General features: G+C 46.7%; 2 protein-coding genes across 2 annotated transcripts; one reads left to right on the forward strand and one right to left on the reverse strand.

Annotated features, from left to right (window-relative positions):
• Window positions 1-11,031: 11,031 nt before the first annotated feature.
• Window positions 11,032-12,949, reverse strand: timm29 (translocase of inner mitochondrial membrane 29). Its single transcript, XM_069674312.1, has 2 exons — window positions 12,767-12,949; window positions 11,032-11,826 (listed from the first exon to the last, which is right to left on the reverse strand). The coding sequence occupies exons 1-2, from the start codon at window positions 12,870-12,872 to the stop codon at window positions 11,159-11,161; spliced, it is 774 nt and encodes a 257-aa protein (XP_069530413.1). The 5' UTR covers window positions 12,873-12,949; the 3' UTR covers window positions 11,032-11,158.
• A 444-nt stretch (window positions 12,950-13,393) lies between these two features.
• On the forward strand, window positions 13,394-18,146 carry yipf2 (Yip1 domain family, member 2). The gene is made up of 9 exons (XM_069674309.1): window positions 13,394-13,632; window positions 13,891-13,956; window positions 14,402-14,571; window positions 14,645-14,725; window positions 14,817-14,904; window positions 15,094-15,210; window positions 15,305-15,471; window positions 16,219-16,401; window positions 16,492-18,146. The coding sequence occupies exons 2-9, from the start codon at window positions 13,926-13,928 to the stop codon at window positions 16,579-16,581; spliced, it is 927 nt and encodes a 308-aa protein (XP_069530410.1). The 5' UTR covers window positions 13,394-13,632; window positions 13,891-13,925; the 3' UTR covers window positions 16,582-18,146.

Raw genomic sequence — 18,146 nt, forward strand, 5'->3', positions numbered from 1 at the left:
TCCTTTGTTGTTGAAGCACGCTGTGTGTAAAGGAAGCTAACTCAGTGACCTTGTTACAGAGCCTGCAGGCAACACACACACACACGCACACACGCACGCACACACACACACACACACACGCACGCACACACACACACACGCACACACACACACACACAACTTGGAGTCATGTTGCCTCATGTCATCTCGTAGCTTCATGTTCTTCTAATGTGATTTTCTTTTTTTTCCCTCCACCAAACGTCTCCCTCTCTCCCTCTCTCTCCTCCTCCTCCTCCTCCCTCTCCTCCTCCTCCTCCTCCCTCTGCTCCTCCTCTGTCTCCTTCTATCACTTCTGTCTCGCTCTTTCTGTCACTTTTACTTGTTTTTCTCTCCACTCTCCGTTTGTCACATTTCTGTTTCACATGTTCTCTGAGCGCTGCTCTGAAAGTCACACATTTCTGTGAAGATGTTTCTGCTTTAAAAAGTAAATTAAATCGAAATAAAACATTTTTTTATTTGATTTAATTTGTTTTATTTTTGTAACATGACACAAATTACGTGACAATTTAAACATGTTCTCCAGAGTCTTTATTTGAGTCTCCATCTCTTTGACAAAACATGTGACATCATGAACATTAACATCGTTTGACAGGTGCAGTCAGGTGCAGGTGATCACAGTGAGATGAGGTCATGCATGGGCACGGTTCTCATTCATCGATCAGCGAGTTGACAGACTCAAAAACCCACCGACAGCGATGAATGTGAACCGGACACCTGCACAGGTACGGGACTCCTCCAGCAGGGGGCGACTCCACTGGTTTTAAAGAAGTGTGATCCTATAGAAGTCTATGAGAACATGCTCCTCCTCCTCTCCTGATGTATTCCCTCAGTAAACATGTTCCTGATGACTTTATGGTCTCAGTCTCTAGTTTCAAGTCTTCTTCAACACAGCATGATGTTCATTTAGTCTCTGATGCTCCCATTGAGAGTCACACAGACCAGGAAGAGGGGAGGGGTTAGGGCGGGGCTACCTGTGATTGACAGGACGCTACCACAGTGACCTGTCAATCAGAATCTAGCTTTAGCAATGCTCTAAAATGGAACTCCACAAACTGACAGCTGAGGTCAGGCTGGCTACAGTCGCTTATAAAATCCAGTGTACACACGAACACCACCTGTCAATCATCAGGACTTCAATACAAACTTCCATACCTGACCATTGTTACCACTCATGGAATCTAGCTCTAGTCTCCCCTCACACAGCAGCACAACAACACGAGGCTTTGACCTGCTGCTATCAAAGGACATATATAAATGCAATGTGCTGAGCATGTGCAGTGCATGCTGGATGAGCCCGTGGCGGTGTGTGTTCCTGATGTGAGCTCATGTGTAAGGGTACACTCAACACTCGATGGTTTCTCTGACTCACAAACTCACCGACAGCGTTGAATGTTCCCGAACATTTGAAAAACTCGGTGTGACAGCGAGCGAACAAACAGCCTGTCCTCCAGCGCTACGAGGAGCGGACAGCCATGACAGGGCTGACACAGGAGGACGCAAACAGGAAGAGACAGCAGCTCTGCAGGTGCACGCACACATCCAGTGAGGAAGTGGACAAACTCGCTGAAGCTACGACTGGTGCATCTTTACGTGTTCATGGAGCAGAGCCTGTTTATGTTCGTGACATTAGGACTGTAAAAAACATTTTAACCATTAAAACATGTCGTCCGTTTAATGTCGCAATGAACTGTAAACACGCCATTATCTCACATGTGAACTGAAAGCACGTGTGTCTTTTGGACAAATGTTTTTTACGATGTTGATTCACATTTAATATTTAATATCACATGTTTAATTTTTGAGATCACTTGGTAAATTTGACTTCACATGTTTAAATAGTAAATCACAGAAAAGGATATGTGAAGAGGCGGCCATGTTTTTTTTCCTAATCTAATTCCTGACTAACTTTTCTAACTGGACTGTTGATCTGTTTATCACACCTGGGAAAACAAACTGAAAGCGTTGATGACTGTATCACCTTTTGGTCCCCGCTCCATCACATGGTTGGGGTCAGAGGGACTCACCTGCAGGTAACAGCTGAAGTCACAACAGCACAGAGCTCCTCGTGCAGCTGCAGCTGAAACACAGACAGAGAAATGACTTCTGTTGTTAAACACGTGCAAAGGCAAAAGTAAGTGTTGCTAGTGAACCTTGACCTGTATGACATTGTACATTGTGTGTATTAATGTGCTCAGATGTAACAATCATGCATGCAGACATAAGGACATGTCATGCTCTTTGCAATGGTTCATTCACACACACTCAAAGTTTCATCCTGCTGGAACAGGGTCAGAAATATCAGCTGTGTTTGTTACCGTGTACGTCGAACATCTCGCATCATTCCTGCTTTTAGAATAAAAAGCATGAACATGAAACAAGCGACACAAAGCAGGTTTATCCTCTGGCATTGTGTGTCAGTTAAACTGCTGCGTTTAATCTAAACCTCCGACCTGTGTGTGAGGCAGACGCCCCGATGAGTGTGTGTGGTCACAACTGAAACGCTGCTTAATGCTGGGAGCGTCGCTGCTGCCGGTTGATTGTGTGATGATGAAGGAGGGAGAGGAGGAGGAGGAGGAGGAGGAGGAGGAGGGGTGAGCGGTGGGAAGGAGGAAGGGGAGTCAAGGGTGAGTGGAGAGAATAGGACGGTGGGGGGGAGGGGTCTGTCTGGGTGAGAGGAGTGTTGATCGATTCCAGGCTTGGTATTTTCCAGACAGGCTGAATGGTAGGTCAAAGGTCAGCGGCTCTTGTTTCCTATGAAAGAGAGGCTGTGTGTGTGTGTGTGTGTGTGTGTGTGTTTTCATGCTCGTGCAGTGGCAAATATGCGTGTTTGCTCGACGTCGTGTTCAAACTGTGTTTTTTAAAATCTCTAGTCATGCAAACGGACGCTTGTGAAAGGATCCAAGTGTGTGTGCGTGTGTGCGTGTGTGTGTGTGTGTGTGCGCGTGTGTGTTTGAGTCTGTGTGTGTGTGTGTGTGTGCGCGTGTGTTTGAGTCTGTGTGTGTGTGTGTGTGTGCATGCACAGGTCTGCAGTGGTATTTTTAAAGTAATAAATAACATAAATTCACCTTTGAGCCGTCTAATAATCCTCCGTGTCACCATAAAAACTAAATAAATAAAATGAAATGTAAAGATATCAGAAAGAAATCAAACATCTGAATGATCATGAGGTTATAAATATAAATGATCTGCATGTTAGAAGATGCTGCAGAAACACAAGCAGAGCTGCTTTCTCTCTTTTCTCTCTTTCCGTCAGTGGAAGTGCGTCCTGTGATGTCCTCACCTCTAGTGGGCGCTGTTCCTGCTGCCTTGTACTACAAACTTTAGACATAATGTACTTTCAGATTCCTGGGAACACCTGATGTGTCTTTATGGACTGTGTCTCCCTTCAGCTGCCTGAATAAGACTCCAGGTATCTGAACTGCTGAACACTCACTTCCTGTTAGGAGTCGGGGTAACAACAGCTCGCTCTGATTGTGCAGGCAGGTTGTTCGGTGCCTTGCTTAAGGGCAGGCAAGGAAAGCTAAAAATAGCCCCGGCTGCTTCTGCTGTCGGGATAAAATCTGACACATTCGCCCCACACGGCCGTTCGGCTGTCTGTTTGCATTCAGGACTGTGGCTGCACATATAAATACCCTGCATCACATGGTGATGATAACTCATACTCAGAAATACAACCGAGCGTTGTTTATTAATGAAGTTATTACGTCAGAAGATACTGTCCATGACATGTTTTCTCTTTGAGCTTCGTGTCGTTTCTCAGGAAGCTGATTTTTCTTGCAGTTTACACGTTTCCAGAACACGTGTCCAAACAAAGAACAGTTATGGCCCAACATCGTCTGTAAACCGACGGCTGCACAGCTGAGAGCAGGAATCTGAACTTTGCCACTTAAAGTTTGCAGATTCTAAAACACTGAGGACGACAGCGCGTTCTTTGTATTATGTAAATTATAGAGTGAGTCACTTTGCTTCTGTGTTGTCCTGAGATGAGTTAAGAACACCTGTGACTCATGAAGTTCGTCTCTACAGTTTATTAAAGACACCATCATTGTTTACTATTAATTGTGATTGATGTTTGTGCTGTGTGTCTGGTCTCCTTTCAGTAATAATGTCTATACAATATATAAAACACAGAGATGCTAACGGGCCACACACACAGTGATGTCTGAACGCTAACAGCTCACAGCAGCCAAAATAAACATTTAACACAGCTGACCTCTGTGCGCGCGCACACACACACACACACACACACACACACACACACACACACACCACACAGAGTAAAGCATGCCACACATCACACAAACACACATGTTGTGTGTAACATCAAGGTTGCATTTTGTTTGCACCACTTCCTGCGTGTGCGTGTTTGCGTGTGAACGACTGAAGAGGCAGACTGTGAGGTCAATAGGGGGGGGGGGGGGGGGGGCAGTTAAGGGTTGGTGGGTGAGTGAGTGAGTGGACCTCCCTTCCTCCCTTCCTCCCTCCTTCACTCACTATCCCACTGGCTTTCTCCCCCTCCCCCACCTGGGACTTGAACCCATGACCCCCCGGTGAATGGGTTCAAGGGAGGCACCACCATTACTGCTAGTCTGTGTGTGTGTGTGTGTGTGTGTGTGTGTGTGTGTGTGTTAGTGAGAGTGTGTTCGATGTGACCTGAGTTGAGTTCGCCGGTGTGTGTTTTTGTGAGTGTGTGTAGTCGATGTGTTTAAAAGTTACATTTCTTAAAGGGAGTTCTGAATTAGAGGTCGAACTTCTTTATCAGTAAGACAACTCACTGATTCACATATTACTGTGTGTGTGTGTGTGTGTGTGTGTGTGTGTGTGTGTGTGTGTGTTAGTAAGGTTCAGTGTGTTTCACCTGAGAAGAGTTTGCCAACATGTGTGTGTGTGTGTGTGTGTGTGTGTGTTGATGCTTTTGTGAGCGTGTGCAGAAGTGAGTCTTTTAAAAGTTAGTTTTTTAAAGGGAGTTCTGAATGATCAGAATGTGTTATCAATGACATAATAATGGTTGGAGATATTTATGTGTGTGTGTGTGTGTGTGTGCGTGTGTGTGTGTGATGTCAGAGTTAATGAGAATGCTGATGACCCCCCTCCTCCCCCTCCTCCTGGCTACTGGGTGTGTGACCAAGTCTGCATCCCGCTACCTGGGCCAGACTGGATCAATACTTTAATCTAATTGTCATTCTCTTCCACTGGGACAGCCAAAACACACACACACACACACACGCACACACACACACACACACACACACACACACACACACACACACACACACACACACACACACACACACACACACACACACGCACACACGCACACACACACACACATGCATCGTGCATATCTACAGCAGCATACACACTCACATGGTGCAAAAAGAAATGAATCCTGCACACTCACACGTCCGATCACATGAGGAGTCATGAATGAGCTCCTCATTGTGTGAGTGCGCTCTGCTACGTTAGCATGCAGCCTCCTTGTCCTTTACTACATCCTGTCCATGCGTCTCCTCTCTCCCCCTGTCTCCTCTCTCTCCCCCTGCCTCCTCCCTGGGCGTTCCTCCCCGCCGTTGCATCATGCATGCACATCAGTGTGGGCAAACATCCGCTGACACACTGTCACATCGCATTCATGTCTGCCAGCCAGCAGCCTCTCCCACAGAGTGACAATGGAAAGTAGATGTGCGGGCTGATCTGGGATCAGAGAGGCTGCATGCACAACAACAGACCTGCAGAAATGTAGGAAATCAACGGACTTACCCAGCATCCTCTCCTGCAGGATTAGTAGTGTCTCTGTCCCTCTTTCTCTGCATTCCTCTGTCTCTATCTTTACCCCTCCCTTTGAAAAGCCGCTCTCTCTTTCATCTCCTCTGTTACTCCTTACCTCTCCCTCACTTCCTCCTTGTTTCTCCTCCTCCTCCTTACGTCTGTCGTTTATCACTCTCTTTCCCTTTCTTTCTTCCTCTCCCGTGGCTCTCCGGTGTCTTCTTCCTGCTGCTGGAAACTGCAGACTGTCTGGCAAGAGAGAGAGAGAAGGGAGACGAGGAGAGAGAGAGAGAGAGAGAGAGAGAGAGGAGGGGGAGGCGGAGGGGGGAGGCGAGGTCGAGAGAGAGAGAGCGAGGAGCAGTGGGAAGTGCAAACCAGGACACACACAGCCTCTGTCAGTTTGAATGAATATTGTGCACACTCGGCTTGTCCCCCCCCCCTCTGTCTACCAGACACCCCTCCTCCACTCCTCTCCTGCTTTGCCCTCCTTCGCTATCTCCTCCTCCTCCTCCTCCTCCCTCGCTGCTGCCTTCAAACATGTTCACACTCCAAGACTGAGTGACATTATAGAGCTGCACTTACTGACACCCCCAACACACACACACACACACGCACACACACACACACACACAGACCCAGACAGTTAACCCTTTGCTGCAGCTGCACATCCTGTCTGTTTGTGTTTATTATCATCTCCTCGGTACACGCTGTTTCACAAACACTCAGTGTGTCTCTCAACACTCCGGCTCCTTTGTCTGAAGCAGCGTGTCCTCACACTGACGAGGTTCAGATCGTCTCCTGTCTCATGAACACATTTATATTCACAGCTGTGACAAAGGATTGTTTAACCCGTGGAACATCTCAGAACAACATGTACCAAATGTGAAGTTACACGTGCAGTTGTTTGTATTCATGATCACATCGTCAGCGTCTGATAAAGTTCATGTAGCACATTTGCTTCATGTGAGTTTATCTAACTCATCACATGTGAGGCGTCTGACGTCACGTGAGCTGTGTCGGAGTTACATCTCTTTCTTTCACGTAAATTCCTCACACGACAAATGTTTCATCGGTGCTTTTATTTTGAAAGTTAATCCCATAACAAAATAAAGTTCAGGTGTATGTATGTTGGGATGTTATCACTGAAAATCACACGTGTGTCTGCTCCACATGACGAGCTGTTTTTAACCTTTGCTTCCATATTTGCTTCGTGTAAGAAGATGTGAATATCTACAAAACGCAAGCGTCTGAAAACATGGGAGACGTTTGAGCCGGTGCCGAAGACGCTACATGACCTCCAGGATCTACTGGAGCTTACTCTGACACAACCTGATGTCTGCTTGTGCCATCAAGCGGAAAGAAAGCAGTGAAAACGAAGACGGTGACGGTCTAATTAGCGTTTGTTTAAACTTCACAGACAAGAAAGAAGCTCTCAAGTTCTCAGGCCGAGCACCGAGGCTGACGTCAGTCATGATACCAATCATTTGTCACCACACACACACCTGCCGTCACAGGATCAGCAGCCGTGTCCCAATTCAGGGTCCGCATCCTTTGAAGGACGCGGTCTACGAAGACGCTAAGACCGAACTGACATGAGACCGTCTGGTCTACGGGGCTGTCCCCGCCCCCTCACCCTTGTGTCACCAAACGCTGCTCCTGTCGCCTAGCAACAGGTAGCTAGCTGGCTAACAAGCTAACCTAACTAACATCACATACATATAATTCTAAAGATAATTTGAAGTTTTCAGACCCCTTCGGTGTTTTTGACACTTGTATCACTTCTATTCGACTGAGTTGAAACACACTGAAAGTGTGTTCCTCGGCCGTTTAAGAGTCCGACATCTTGTTTGAATCTCGGGATACGTTGGACCGCGGAGGATGCATCCGATGGATCCTTCGTGGCTCGGGAAAAGGAGGACGCATTTGTCAGCCGCATCCGAAATGGGACAGCCTCCGACGTGCCGCTGTGACACAGTTGAGCTTGAGACACGTTCTTTGAAGGATGCAGCTGCTGAACTGGGACTCAGCTAAAGCCTGAAGTCTGTTGTGCTTTGTGTCAGACGCAGAGGAGCTGTGCAAAACGCTTTGATAGCATGAGAAACAGCTGATCGGGGACCTTTCCAGAAACCCAACGAAAGTTTCAGTTTCACGTCTTGTTTGATGCTCGTTTAAGCGATCGAACACACAAACATCGAACACACGACTCTATGTGTTCTTGCTCAGACGTTCACACACGTCAAGTGAATCAGGTGACTTCATTGAAACACCTAAAACTCACAAGCGTGTCATGTGCTGCAGGTGTGTCCAGCCTCTCGTCTGAATAAAGATGGCGCCAACAGAAGTGCAAAACTCAAGGTTCGAAACAGCCTCCAAACTAGCGGTGACGTCACGGTCTGATTATCATCCTGATATATTTAAGATTCAAGAATGATCTCTGATGTCTGTGGAGGTGTCGTTACATGTGAGAAACAGGTGTGTTTCAGAGAATGTGCAAACCATGTTTTTATGCATCTTACACATCATGTGACTTTATCACATGTGAAATGTTGCTCCACATCATATGAATATGTGCAAACATCACACACAGCTCTCTCTACTTCATATCCACCGTTCCTTCACCCTCCTCCATCTTCTACACCTTCTCCCCCACTCCCTCCATCATCCTCCCTCCTTCCTTAGTTACATATTGATTAGGTCGCTCAGTGTGTGTGTGTGTGTGTGTGTGTGTGTGTGTGTGTGTGTGTGTGTGTGCATACGAGCCTGGTCCTGCTGTGGTCAATGAGGTCAACATGGTGGCCAGACAGACTTCCCCACCCCCTCCGTTTTTCTGTTGGTTTCTTTCTTCCCCCTGCCTCCTCCATCGCCTCCTCCATCGCCTCCTCCATCACCTCCTCTCTGCTCCTCTCAGGGTGAGCGGGCGTAGTCGAGGTGAAGGAAGCGTTGAACGACAGCGTCAGCATCCTTCATGAACTCACCTAACAGCTCGGCTGATCCCAGCTGACAGATAATGAATGCACGGGGTTGCAATGTGCAGCACAGCATCACATCATGTGTTAATGTGGCAGGGAGGCCTGACAGACGGAGCACCGAGAGGAACATGAAAGGTGCCGTGTGTGTCTCTGTTCAAGCCTCCAGAGCTCACAGGGAGTCAGCACGGCGAGGAGGTTCCACACCGTTAGGTTGAAGGAAGTTCTGATACCTTTCATGATTAACACAAAGGTTACAAACCAGCTTCTGCTCAAGTGGAAACGTTGCACATTATTGTCTGAGGACGATCAGGTGACGTCCCTCGCCTCTCCAATCTTGTCTTTGCACTGAAGAAGAAAAAAAGCTGCGTGTTTTTCAAACACCACCTGACAGTGACCGCCCTCGCTGACCCCTCCGGCCGACAGACTCGCTGTCTGAGTGGAGGAGGGGGCAGGATGGATGGGAGCGAGGGGTCGATAGAGGTCAGGAGGCAAAGATGGAGGGAGATGAATGCAGGGGAAGCTTGGAAGGATGCAGCAGAGATGAAGCAGCAGCGACATCCATCCAGCTTCCTCTGCAGTGTCACTCACAGATTCAACACAGAAAGTTGTTTCAGAACGTTAATGCTCAAATGACCCAACCTCATGATGTGTACGGAGGTCGACCTCTCCCCACAGACTGACACCTGCTACGCTCCTCCTGAAGCTCGTGCTTTTTCTCACAGGTGGATTTTGTAAGTAAGTGTGAACGCTTCAACAAGCTGTGACAAAGTGAAAAAGAACAATCCCAGTTTGTGTGTTTCAGGTGAGATCGTTAGAAAACAGGAAGTTCAGTCGCAGTGAGGCGCGAGTTCTCTCGTAGCTTTAAACTTGGCGTGACGGCGAAGGTTCGCTTCATAAAATGTAGGTCACAGTTCATACGAGAAGAGCGAATGTGAGAAGTGCTTTAAATGAGGCCAGGTAAGCATCAGCATACGACCTTGCTAATGTTAGCATGTTAGCATGGCTGTAGACTTTTTCTTCGTCTGCATGTTCTGAGCTGTAAAGGAGCCACAGCTCATGTGGACAGCCTGGGGAATCCACCTGAGGCAGAATCCTTTGGTGGCTCTTGGGCCGGAAAATGGGAATATTGACCAGCTTACACTGATGAACCGTGCTCTTATTGAACCGGTGTGAAAGGTTATACACATCACTGGCTGCAGGGAGGCACAATCGCCTCTGTGAGCCAATAAACGTGATGTTCAGACGTATGAAAGTATGTGTCGAGCTGAAGAAGAGGGCGAAGAGGGCAGATCTGATCAGAGAGGACAGGCTGTTAAAAAGTCTTTGGGCTGTGACTGAGAGCACGGTCACCTCGGAGGTCGAGTCTGGAGCGAGGGACGACAGCGAGGGCCATGTCAGACACTCTGAGGGACCTGGAGGAGGTGTAAAGGCACAGGACGTCTGTCGGGGCTTAAGATCAATCCTGAAGCACACAGGAAGAGAGGCTGGAGCAGGACACACGATCCGTCTTCCTGCTTTCTGGAGCGGTCGCTCATCACTCCAGCTGGGAGGAGACAAAGCATGGAGACGTCTAAATGACTTCACACAGACGTTTGAGTGACGGCAGCTCCATGGTCACATTTTAAACTCCTGGACTCGCTCACATTCAAACAAGCAGCGTTTTATGGGATGTTGAACTGTGGTCATTAAGCAACACTATATTAAACTGTGCTCCAGTTGGGCTCCTCAGTTATTCTGCACTGGAGCGCCCTCTGGTGGCTCAATCCTGCAACACTACTAGGACAGATTGTACAGAAGTCACAGGCCGGTCTTTGACCTCTGCCATCCTCCAGGTGACACCTGATAGCCTCTGAAAGTGAGACAGATTGGTGACATCATCAGTCTCCTTTGACCTCATTATAGTTTAATGTCCAAGAGGTCAAAGTCCCTCGGAGGATATCTGTGGAGCGATGAGATAATCACTTTCACTGACCGGGGATGAATCCAAGCTGCTGGTGCAGGTGTGAACACACCGAGTGTGACGTGTTGATTTACTGTTACTGCAGCTACAAACAGAGTTCAGTTAGAACGATGAGAAAAACATCAGATCAAAGTCACTTCTTAGACCAGCAGGAAGCAGAGCGCAATGCAGCACATACATGTTGGAAAACTCTGCCTCCCACAAACATCTTACTTATGCAGCAAAATATTTCAAAATAAAGGCTGAATATTGGAGACAAATCGAGACGGAAATGAGACTTCTTGAGATAACTGACAGATTTATTAACACATGGTCCGTAGTAAAATGATTTGCAATACTTTGTGTGAAAGAAAAAGCATGTTACAATAAATAAAAAGAATCTTTTTGAAGGTTTTTTATTAGTTAAAGCCAGAATGTCTGAAACTCAGGCTGCAGTCTGTTCCTCCTCTGCTTGGCTCTCCTCGCTGACGCTCTCCTCCTCTCTGTCCACCACTTTAGTTTCTGTCTCCTCCTCCTCCACCTTCGGCGGTAACCACGACTCTTTATGCAACCTCTCGCTCCTCTCCACCTCCTGAACAGTCGGGGGCGATGTGAGCTGCATGTGTGCTGGCAGGTGCTTGAACTCTTCCTGGTTCACATCATAGTCCTTCATCTTTGAGTCAAGAACCCACCAGTACCCAACAAAGCCCACATCCAGAATCCGCTGAGGCAGCTCCCTCCAGGGCACGGACAGGTTGGAGCACTGGGCCTCGTACAGCACGCTGTCCGGGTCGTAATCTGCCTGATAAACCAGAGAGAGCAGACCCAGGCTGATGTGGCGGAGCCGACCCTCGTTCCGGAGCTTCACCAGACTCTGCACGTGGCCGTCGGAGGTGCCGTTGCGGATCCATGGCGACAGGAGGCCCAGCTGGTTTGAGCGATCTAGCAGGACGGCCTCGAAGGACGACTGGTCAGGTTTAGTGTAGAAGCAGGTCAAAGCCCCGCCCAGCAGGGTCCCATACATGGAGGCTTTGATCGGCCGCTCCCACGCACCAACAACAATCTCCCGACACGCCTCTTTGTAGTCAGACACCAGGCCGCGACACCACACACCTACGGACAGAAAGGAAGGACACTTAGTCCTGTCTGGGGTTCTTCCTGCCTGAGTTAGTAAATCACTAGTTTCAAACTATTGATTTACACCATCTATGGTAGTCCTGTGTTTTGAAACCTGGGCGCTGTTTTTGTATATTTCAGGATCTAAATGGCTGAAAGCTACAATACGTTTTGGAATTACACCAGTAGATTGCTTCAGCCGGCAGCAGTTCAACAGGCCGTAACGGCTGCAATGTAATCCTTTGGGGCAAATGACCCGATCAAAGTACGTCAGCTAATAGTTTGTATTTGTGCCTCTTTCAGGCTCAGATTGTCTGACAACGTTACAGAAAGGATCCCTTCATGTGAGGCATTGTTCTGTTTAAATCACAGGCAGCTGTTTCACTGCCTTCTTCAAAGACACCAGACTCCATTGACAAAAACAAAATTCATACATCCCCCAACACTCGAGTGGTTTGTGTTCTGCTGGCTTGACTGGTTTAATTTGTTGTGTTATTTTGTGACTTTGGTGTCTTAAATAGTCAGGTGAGAACCGACACGTTATCTATGTAACACATATTAACACTACCGAACCAACTGATTAATGCAGCGGTAGAGCAGCAATTCCCTTTTCATACAAGGTTAAATTGATGATTTTGTCAATGAAGTCTGGTGGCTTGGAACAGAGAGATGTAACGTTTCTGTTTCTGGTTTAAAAAGCATCTTTCTTTTACACATAAAGGTCTATCTCTGTATGGATCCTTTCTGTAGTGTTTTCAGACAAGTGGAGGAACAATCTGAGTCCGTCAGAGACAAAAACAAGTTATAGATAGGTGTCAAAATCTCTCTTATCCTGTCTCCCTTCCACAGTTACCATAATACTAGATAATATAAGTAAGTGATGGTTTCCCTGTATCACCACCTTGTCTAATTGACATGCATGACTCTCGTTACTCACCCGCCTTGCTGTTTTTCAGCCTCTCCCATCTGCTGCCTGGGACCGGAGCTGCTGCTGTTTCTGCCGCCGCACAGAACATCCTCCGCATTACACGAAACGAAGCCATTATAACAGATTTTATTCACAACTACGGTCACCTTCAACCAGAACTAACATCCTGCCTGTCAAACACACATCTCACATGGAGCCAAAATGGCGCCGGTAAGGTGGATCGGTTATAATCTTCCGACAGGAACCTAGCAAAGGTTCCGGTTGCTGTCACTCGAACGTCAATGTTAATATGTATTGTGTTTTAATTTAGAAGTTATTTTAGAAAAATGTATACAACAAAGAATATGTACATATTACATCAGGCAAACACAAATATACGACGTACAGTATATAGTATATAAATATGTTTAACAAATACAATAATTGTAAAAAAACAAAAACAATTAAGGGACATATAATGTAAATATTCTAAATAAGTAAAAATACATTGAAAATGTCGAATGACGATGCTTTACACCGTAAATAAATTTAAATCAACAAATTATATCCAAGAGAAAGAACGTGGGTCACGTGACAGCTTTGTTTACGTGGTGACGTGTACCGGAAGTTATGCCAACTGGACTGCCTGACAGCAGTTTCGCGATCTATGAAAGACAGACGTTAGCAGTGTAAAGGTATTATAAATTTGTGTTATTTTATTAATCCTATAAAGGCTGTGGCGCTATATTTTTTAGTTGAATGCCTTTACTACTTTAAGTAATGTTTAACAAGAGTGCTAGTGCTCATTTAGCCTAGCAATTAGCTAATATTAGCTGTCACCGCTTCGTGGCAACTGTCACGCCATCATTACATCAGGGACATCCTGCTGCGGACAGGTAGGCTTTCACGTCTTTCTTTCACGTCTCAAAGGTAAACGGAAATGATGTGTCGTTGACTTTTAAGACTGACACTGATTACTGTACATTAAACTGTAAACACACAGGGGCTACCTGAACGGCCAGCCTGCTGCTCTATGAATTAACATATGTTATCTGTACAGAGCTGACAGTGTATCAGTTGACTTGTGGACCCTGCCCAGCCTGCAGGGAGCTGCAGAGTGTGAGCATGTCTCATCAGTGTTCACTCTCTCTTAGGTCGTGCATGAGGTTTCTGTTTGTTCACTGCAGTCATGGCCAGTCCGAACGATCTACAGTTCCAAGGTAAGAACTGTGTCATATAAATGAATGAGCGTGCTGCTGCAGCGCTCATTGTTTCCTCTCAGCAGTGTTTCAGTCCTCCATCCCTCCTTAAACAACTGTTATTACATTTTATTTGTATTTGTAAACTCTCCTGCATTTCAGACTGACCGCACAACCGATGCAATTAATGGATTTGTTGTGTGCGCTAACTAATCCACATTTTCTGAACTTGCCACTTAAGTTTAAGAATAATTGCTTCATCCTCCTGAATGACTCGAGGCAGACTCCTCTGCTTGTTCTCAGAGCTCGATCGGTAAACAGAGCATTAAAAGAGCTATTTGATAACCAGCACTGTGTCAACAGACACATGATCTGTGTAGACCTGTGTCTCTATAAGTACACCCTCAGCCTGTGTGAGCATCACTACTATCACTCACGGTCTGTGCTTCTTGGTGTTTGTCTGCAGAGTTTGAGGAAGCAGCAGAGCTCCTGTCTGCAGACCCCGGAGCCTCCACACTCAGCATGTCTGCCTCAAACTCCAACAACACCACCACAGCAGCAGCAGGAGGTGGAGGAGGAGAGGAGGTGAAACTGGACCTGTCAGAGGATGAGGAGGGTCAGGAGGAGAGTTCGGAGGTGAGTAAACTCTCTGGTGTCACTGTGAAACAGGTTCAGAGTCCCGGTGTTTAAAGGATGTCTGTTTTTTCAGCTGCTAGGAGGACAGAAAGCGACCGGAGGATTCTGGACCTTTGAGTACTATCAGTCTTTCTTTAACGTGGACACAATGCAGGTACGATCCATATCTAACTGTATATTACTCACATGACCTTTAGTGCTGCTTTGCATAGTTCTTTTGTTTGACATCCCATCATGTGATGCAGGTCCTGGACAGAGTGAAAGGTTCAGTGATGCCGTTACCTGGAAGAAACTTTATCAAACATCACCTCAGGACTAACCCCGATCTGTATGGTGAGGTCATTCCTCTGCTTTATTTAGACAAGTCATTTGATTTTAAAGCTGTTGTGTGTGTGGAGGATATAAAGTATTATATAAAGTTTAATTATACCACAGGGTGTACACACAGGTTGGCCGGGTAGAGAGGGTAGATGTTGTAGAGAATAACAGGATGTAAAACTTTGTGTGTGTCTGTGTTTGTAGGTCCGTTCTGGATCTGTGTGACCCTGGTCTTCTCGGTAGCGATCAGCGGGAACTTGTCCACCTTCCTGAGTCAGATGGGAAACCCTGCGTATCACTACAGGCCGCAGTTCCACAGAGGTCGGTCCTGCTCACGCTCTCTGATACACCTGAGTCAGTCTCTCTTTGTTTAAATGAGTGACGCTCAGTCTGCCGTCCTGTTTGCTATTCACAGTGACGATAGCTGCGATAGTGATCTTCATGTACGCCTGGCTGGTGCCCATCGGCCTTTGGGGTTTCCTGACCTGGAGGCAAGGGACTGAGAGGCAGGTCGGAGGTTATTCCTTCCTAGAGACTGTGTGTGTGTACGGCTACTCGCTCTTCATCTACATCCCCACCTCGGTGAGTCCAACACTAACTACTGAGAGTTTTACTGAAGGATGTAAATATCATTTTGTAAAGACGACAGGTTCTCAAATGTCGTCTATCTTCTCTTCACTGTGATTGTCTCTCTGTCATCGTGAATCGTTCTGCCAGTTCTCTCTCGCTCTTCTCCTTCCATCTGCTGACTCTCATCAGCAGATGGAAGGAAACGAAGAAGTCGTCTAAATGTTCAGAAAGCCGTCAGTTGATCATCTACGATTCCATGACAACTGGGAAATAACTGCGTCTGTTGATATTATCTCAGACTGGTTATATCAGAGGAGGCTCCTCACTCAGAATTCAGAATTGCTCTTTAATATGTAACAAGCAGCAAAGATGTTAGCGCGCCGCGCAGAGAGGACGAGATAACAAGTAAATAAACTCAGACATGAAGTGATTAAACGGACTATAAATACATGAACAGATACGACAGGTGGGTTCACGTTAGTGCATAAAGGAAATGTTGGCATTGCACAGTGATAATTAGACACACAAGGCGAAACATGGCTCAACAAAGCAGAGCGTCGGCGTGTCAGGAGTTCATAACCAGCAGGAGGATTTTTCGTGCTGAAATCAAACAGGAGTCGTGCGTTTGGTCGTTTCTGCTTTCGCTCTTCGTACAGAAACGCAGAGTCTGTCTGGAAGCGGTCTTCTTCCAGAGCAGCAGTTTGATTCATTAAACCAACTGTTTGGCTCTGAGATCGCCTCACACTGTCGCACCTGCAGGTTTTGTGGATCTTACCTTTCGAGTGGCTACGCTGGACGCTCATCATGGTTGCCATGGTGATCTCGGGCTCGGTGCTGGTCCTCACCTTCTGGCCCGTTGTGCGTGACGACACCAAGGTGATGGCCGTGGCTACAGTCGGCACCATCGTGGTCCTGCACACGCTGCTCGCTGTGGGCTGTAAGGTCAGTCAGAGCGACGAGGACGGAGAACCACGTCAGCTTCACAGGTCTCACCCCGACAGGAGGGTTCACTGTTTCTCTCTTTACTTTCAGATGTACTTCTTCCAGACAGCCACGCACATACCGGCACCCGTCCCCACAGCCCCCCCGACTCACATCACACTGGCCACTAAAGCCCACTGACCCACCTGAAGGAGGAGAGGAAGAGAAGGACGTCTGTGTTGTGTTTCAAACACACACAGATATAAAACTGTACAGACGATGTTTGCTCTGGACGTTGTGTGATTTGTGCGTCTGATGAAGAGCGGGGATCATGGTGTGTGTTTGTCTAATTTATCCGCAGGTGGTTCTACTGTGAGTGAAGTAGCACTTTGTTCATCGCAATAATTGTACATTTCTACTGTGATGGTTCATCTGAAGAGTCCGGCTTCCCTTAAACTGTGACGTCCCTCATTTCATCAGCAACGTTTTAAAGAAAACAGATTCGATCCCTCAAACATGCTGCGGCCAGTCGTTCCTTTTCACAAGAGATCAGCTCAAAACAAAAGTTACACCCGGCCGAGGAAATGATGACAAAGCACCTGGTTTGTGAAGCAGTGCGCCCTTCTTTAAATCTGTTGAAACTAGAACTCATGTGACGTGTGTGAGGTTTGTACGTGTGACTCAAACTGTCCCAAGGCTGTACAGGGGTCAAACAATGAGAGGTGTTTTTCTTCTGTTGAATCTTTTCAGCTCCTAAAATAAGACGTGAAAGAGGAAGCATGTTTCAAATAACTAATCTGACCAAAGACCAAAAGACGCCAAGCTGACAGCCGAGCTGTGGTTCTGGTATCTTTCAGAGTCCCAGTGAGTCGTGACAGTTTGCCTGGACCCTGAAACTGAAGCAGTGAAATGGAATTAAGCCGTCATCCATTTTATTATTATTTAAAACTGCAATATCGACACTAGTGAAGAAGATTCAACTAAAACAAGGAGCCGCACATTCTGGTATTTGATTAACTTTATCTGGAGCAGCTGATTTGAATCAGGAGACAACAAGATGTCGTGTTAGTTTTGTGCATGTTCCTGCAGCAGCTTCCTCCTGTGACGTGTCAGAAAATAAGACATGAAAAATAAAGTGTTGCAGACCGTAGAGATCCCTGTGCATGGATCTAAGAGCTGTCTGATTCTTGTCAGGAGCAAAATGTAATTTTGTCCAGTACTTTGGTTTCTGTTCAAACACCTACAACACTAACAACATTCCCATCAGCCTCAGCTGTACCTTGTTTAGGGCTAATTAGCAGATATTAGCATGCTAACGCGCTAAACTAAAATATAACCAACATTTAACCTGCTAAACGTCACTATTTGTTTTCTGCTCGTGTTGATGACTACTGACGCGCTCGTCACCGGTTTCCTGTCCATTCTTCAGTTACTCGTCCTTTTAGCACTCACTGCTAAATGTCATCAGTTTACAGGTGTTCTGTTCAGGCTGCATCGTGTGTGTGACGCCGTGTCAGACGCCGGTGCACGTGATGAACGTGCGGCGGTAAACTGAGACTGTAAATGTTGGCCTGCTGAAGCAGCACAGATTCTCCTCTGTCAGACTCGTGCAGAGCTTCTCTTCCTTCTCTGACGACATGACTTCAGTCGCTTTGATTTAACTTTGATTCATTGTCAGGTGAGAAAAAGGTTCATTTCTGCAGAGCTATTTATTTCCTACTGTGATGCTGTTCTGGGTTGTTTTTGTTAATAAAGTAAAGTCTGAC

The sequence above is a fragment of the Semicossyphus pulcher genome, unplaced genomic scaffold (assembly GCF_022749685.1).
Source record: "Semicossyphus pulcher isolate SPU_LCO1_2020_fin unplaced genomic scaffold, fSemPul1.0.p SCAF_23, whole genome shotgun sequence".
In the NCBI taxonomy this organism is placed as follows: Eukaryota; Metazoa; Chordata; class Actinopteri; order Labriformes; family Labridae; genus Semicossyphus; species Semicossyphus pulcher.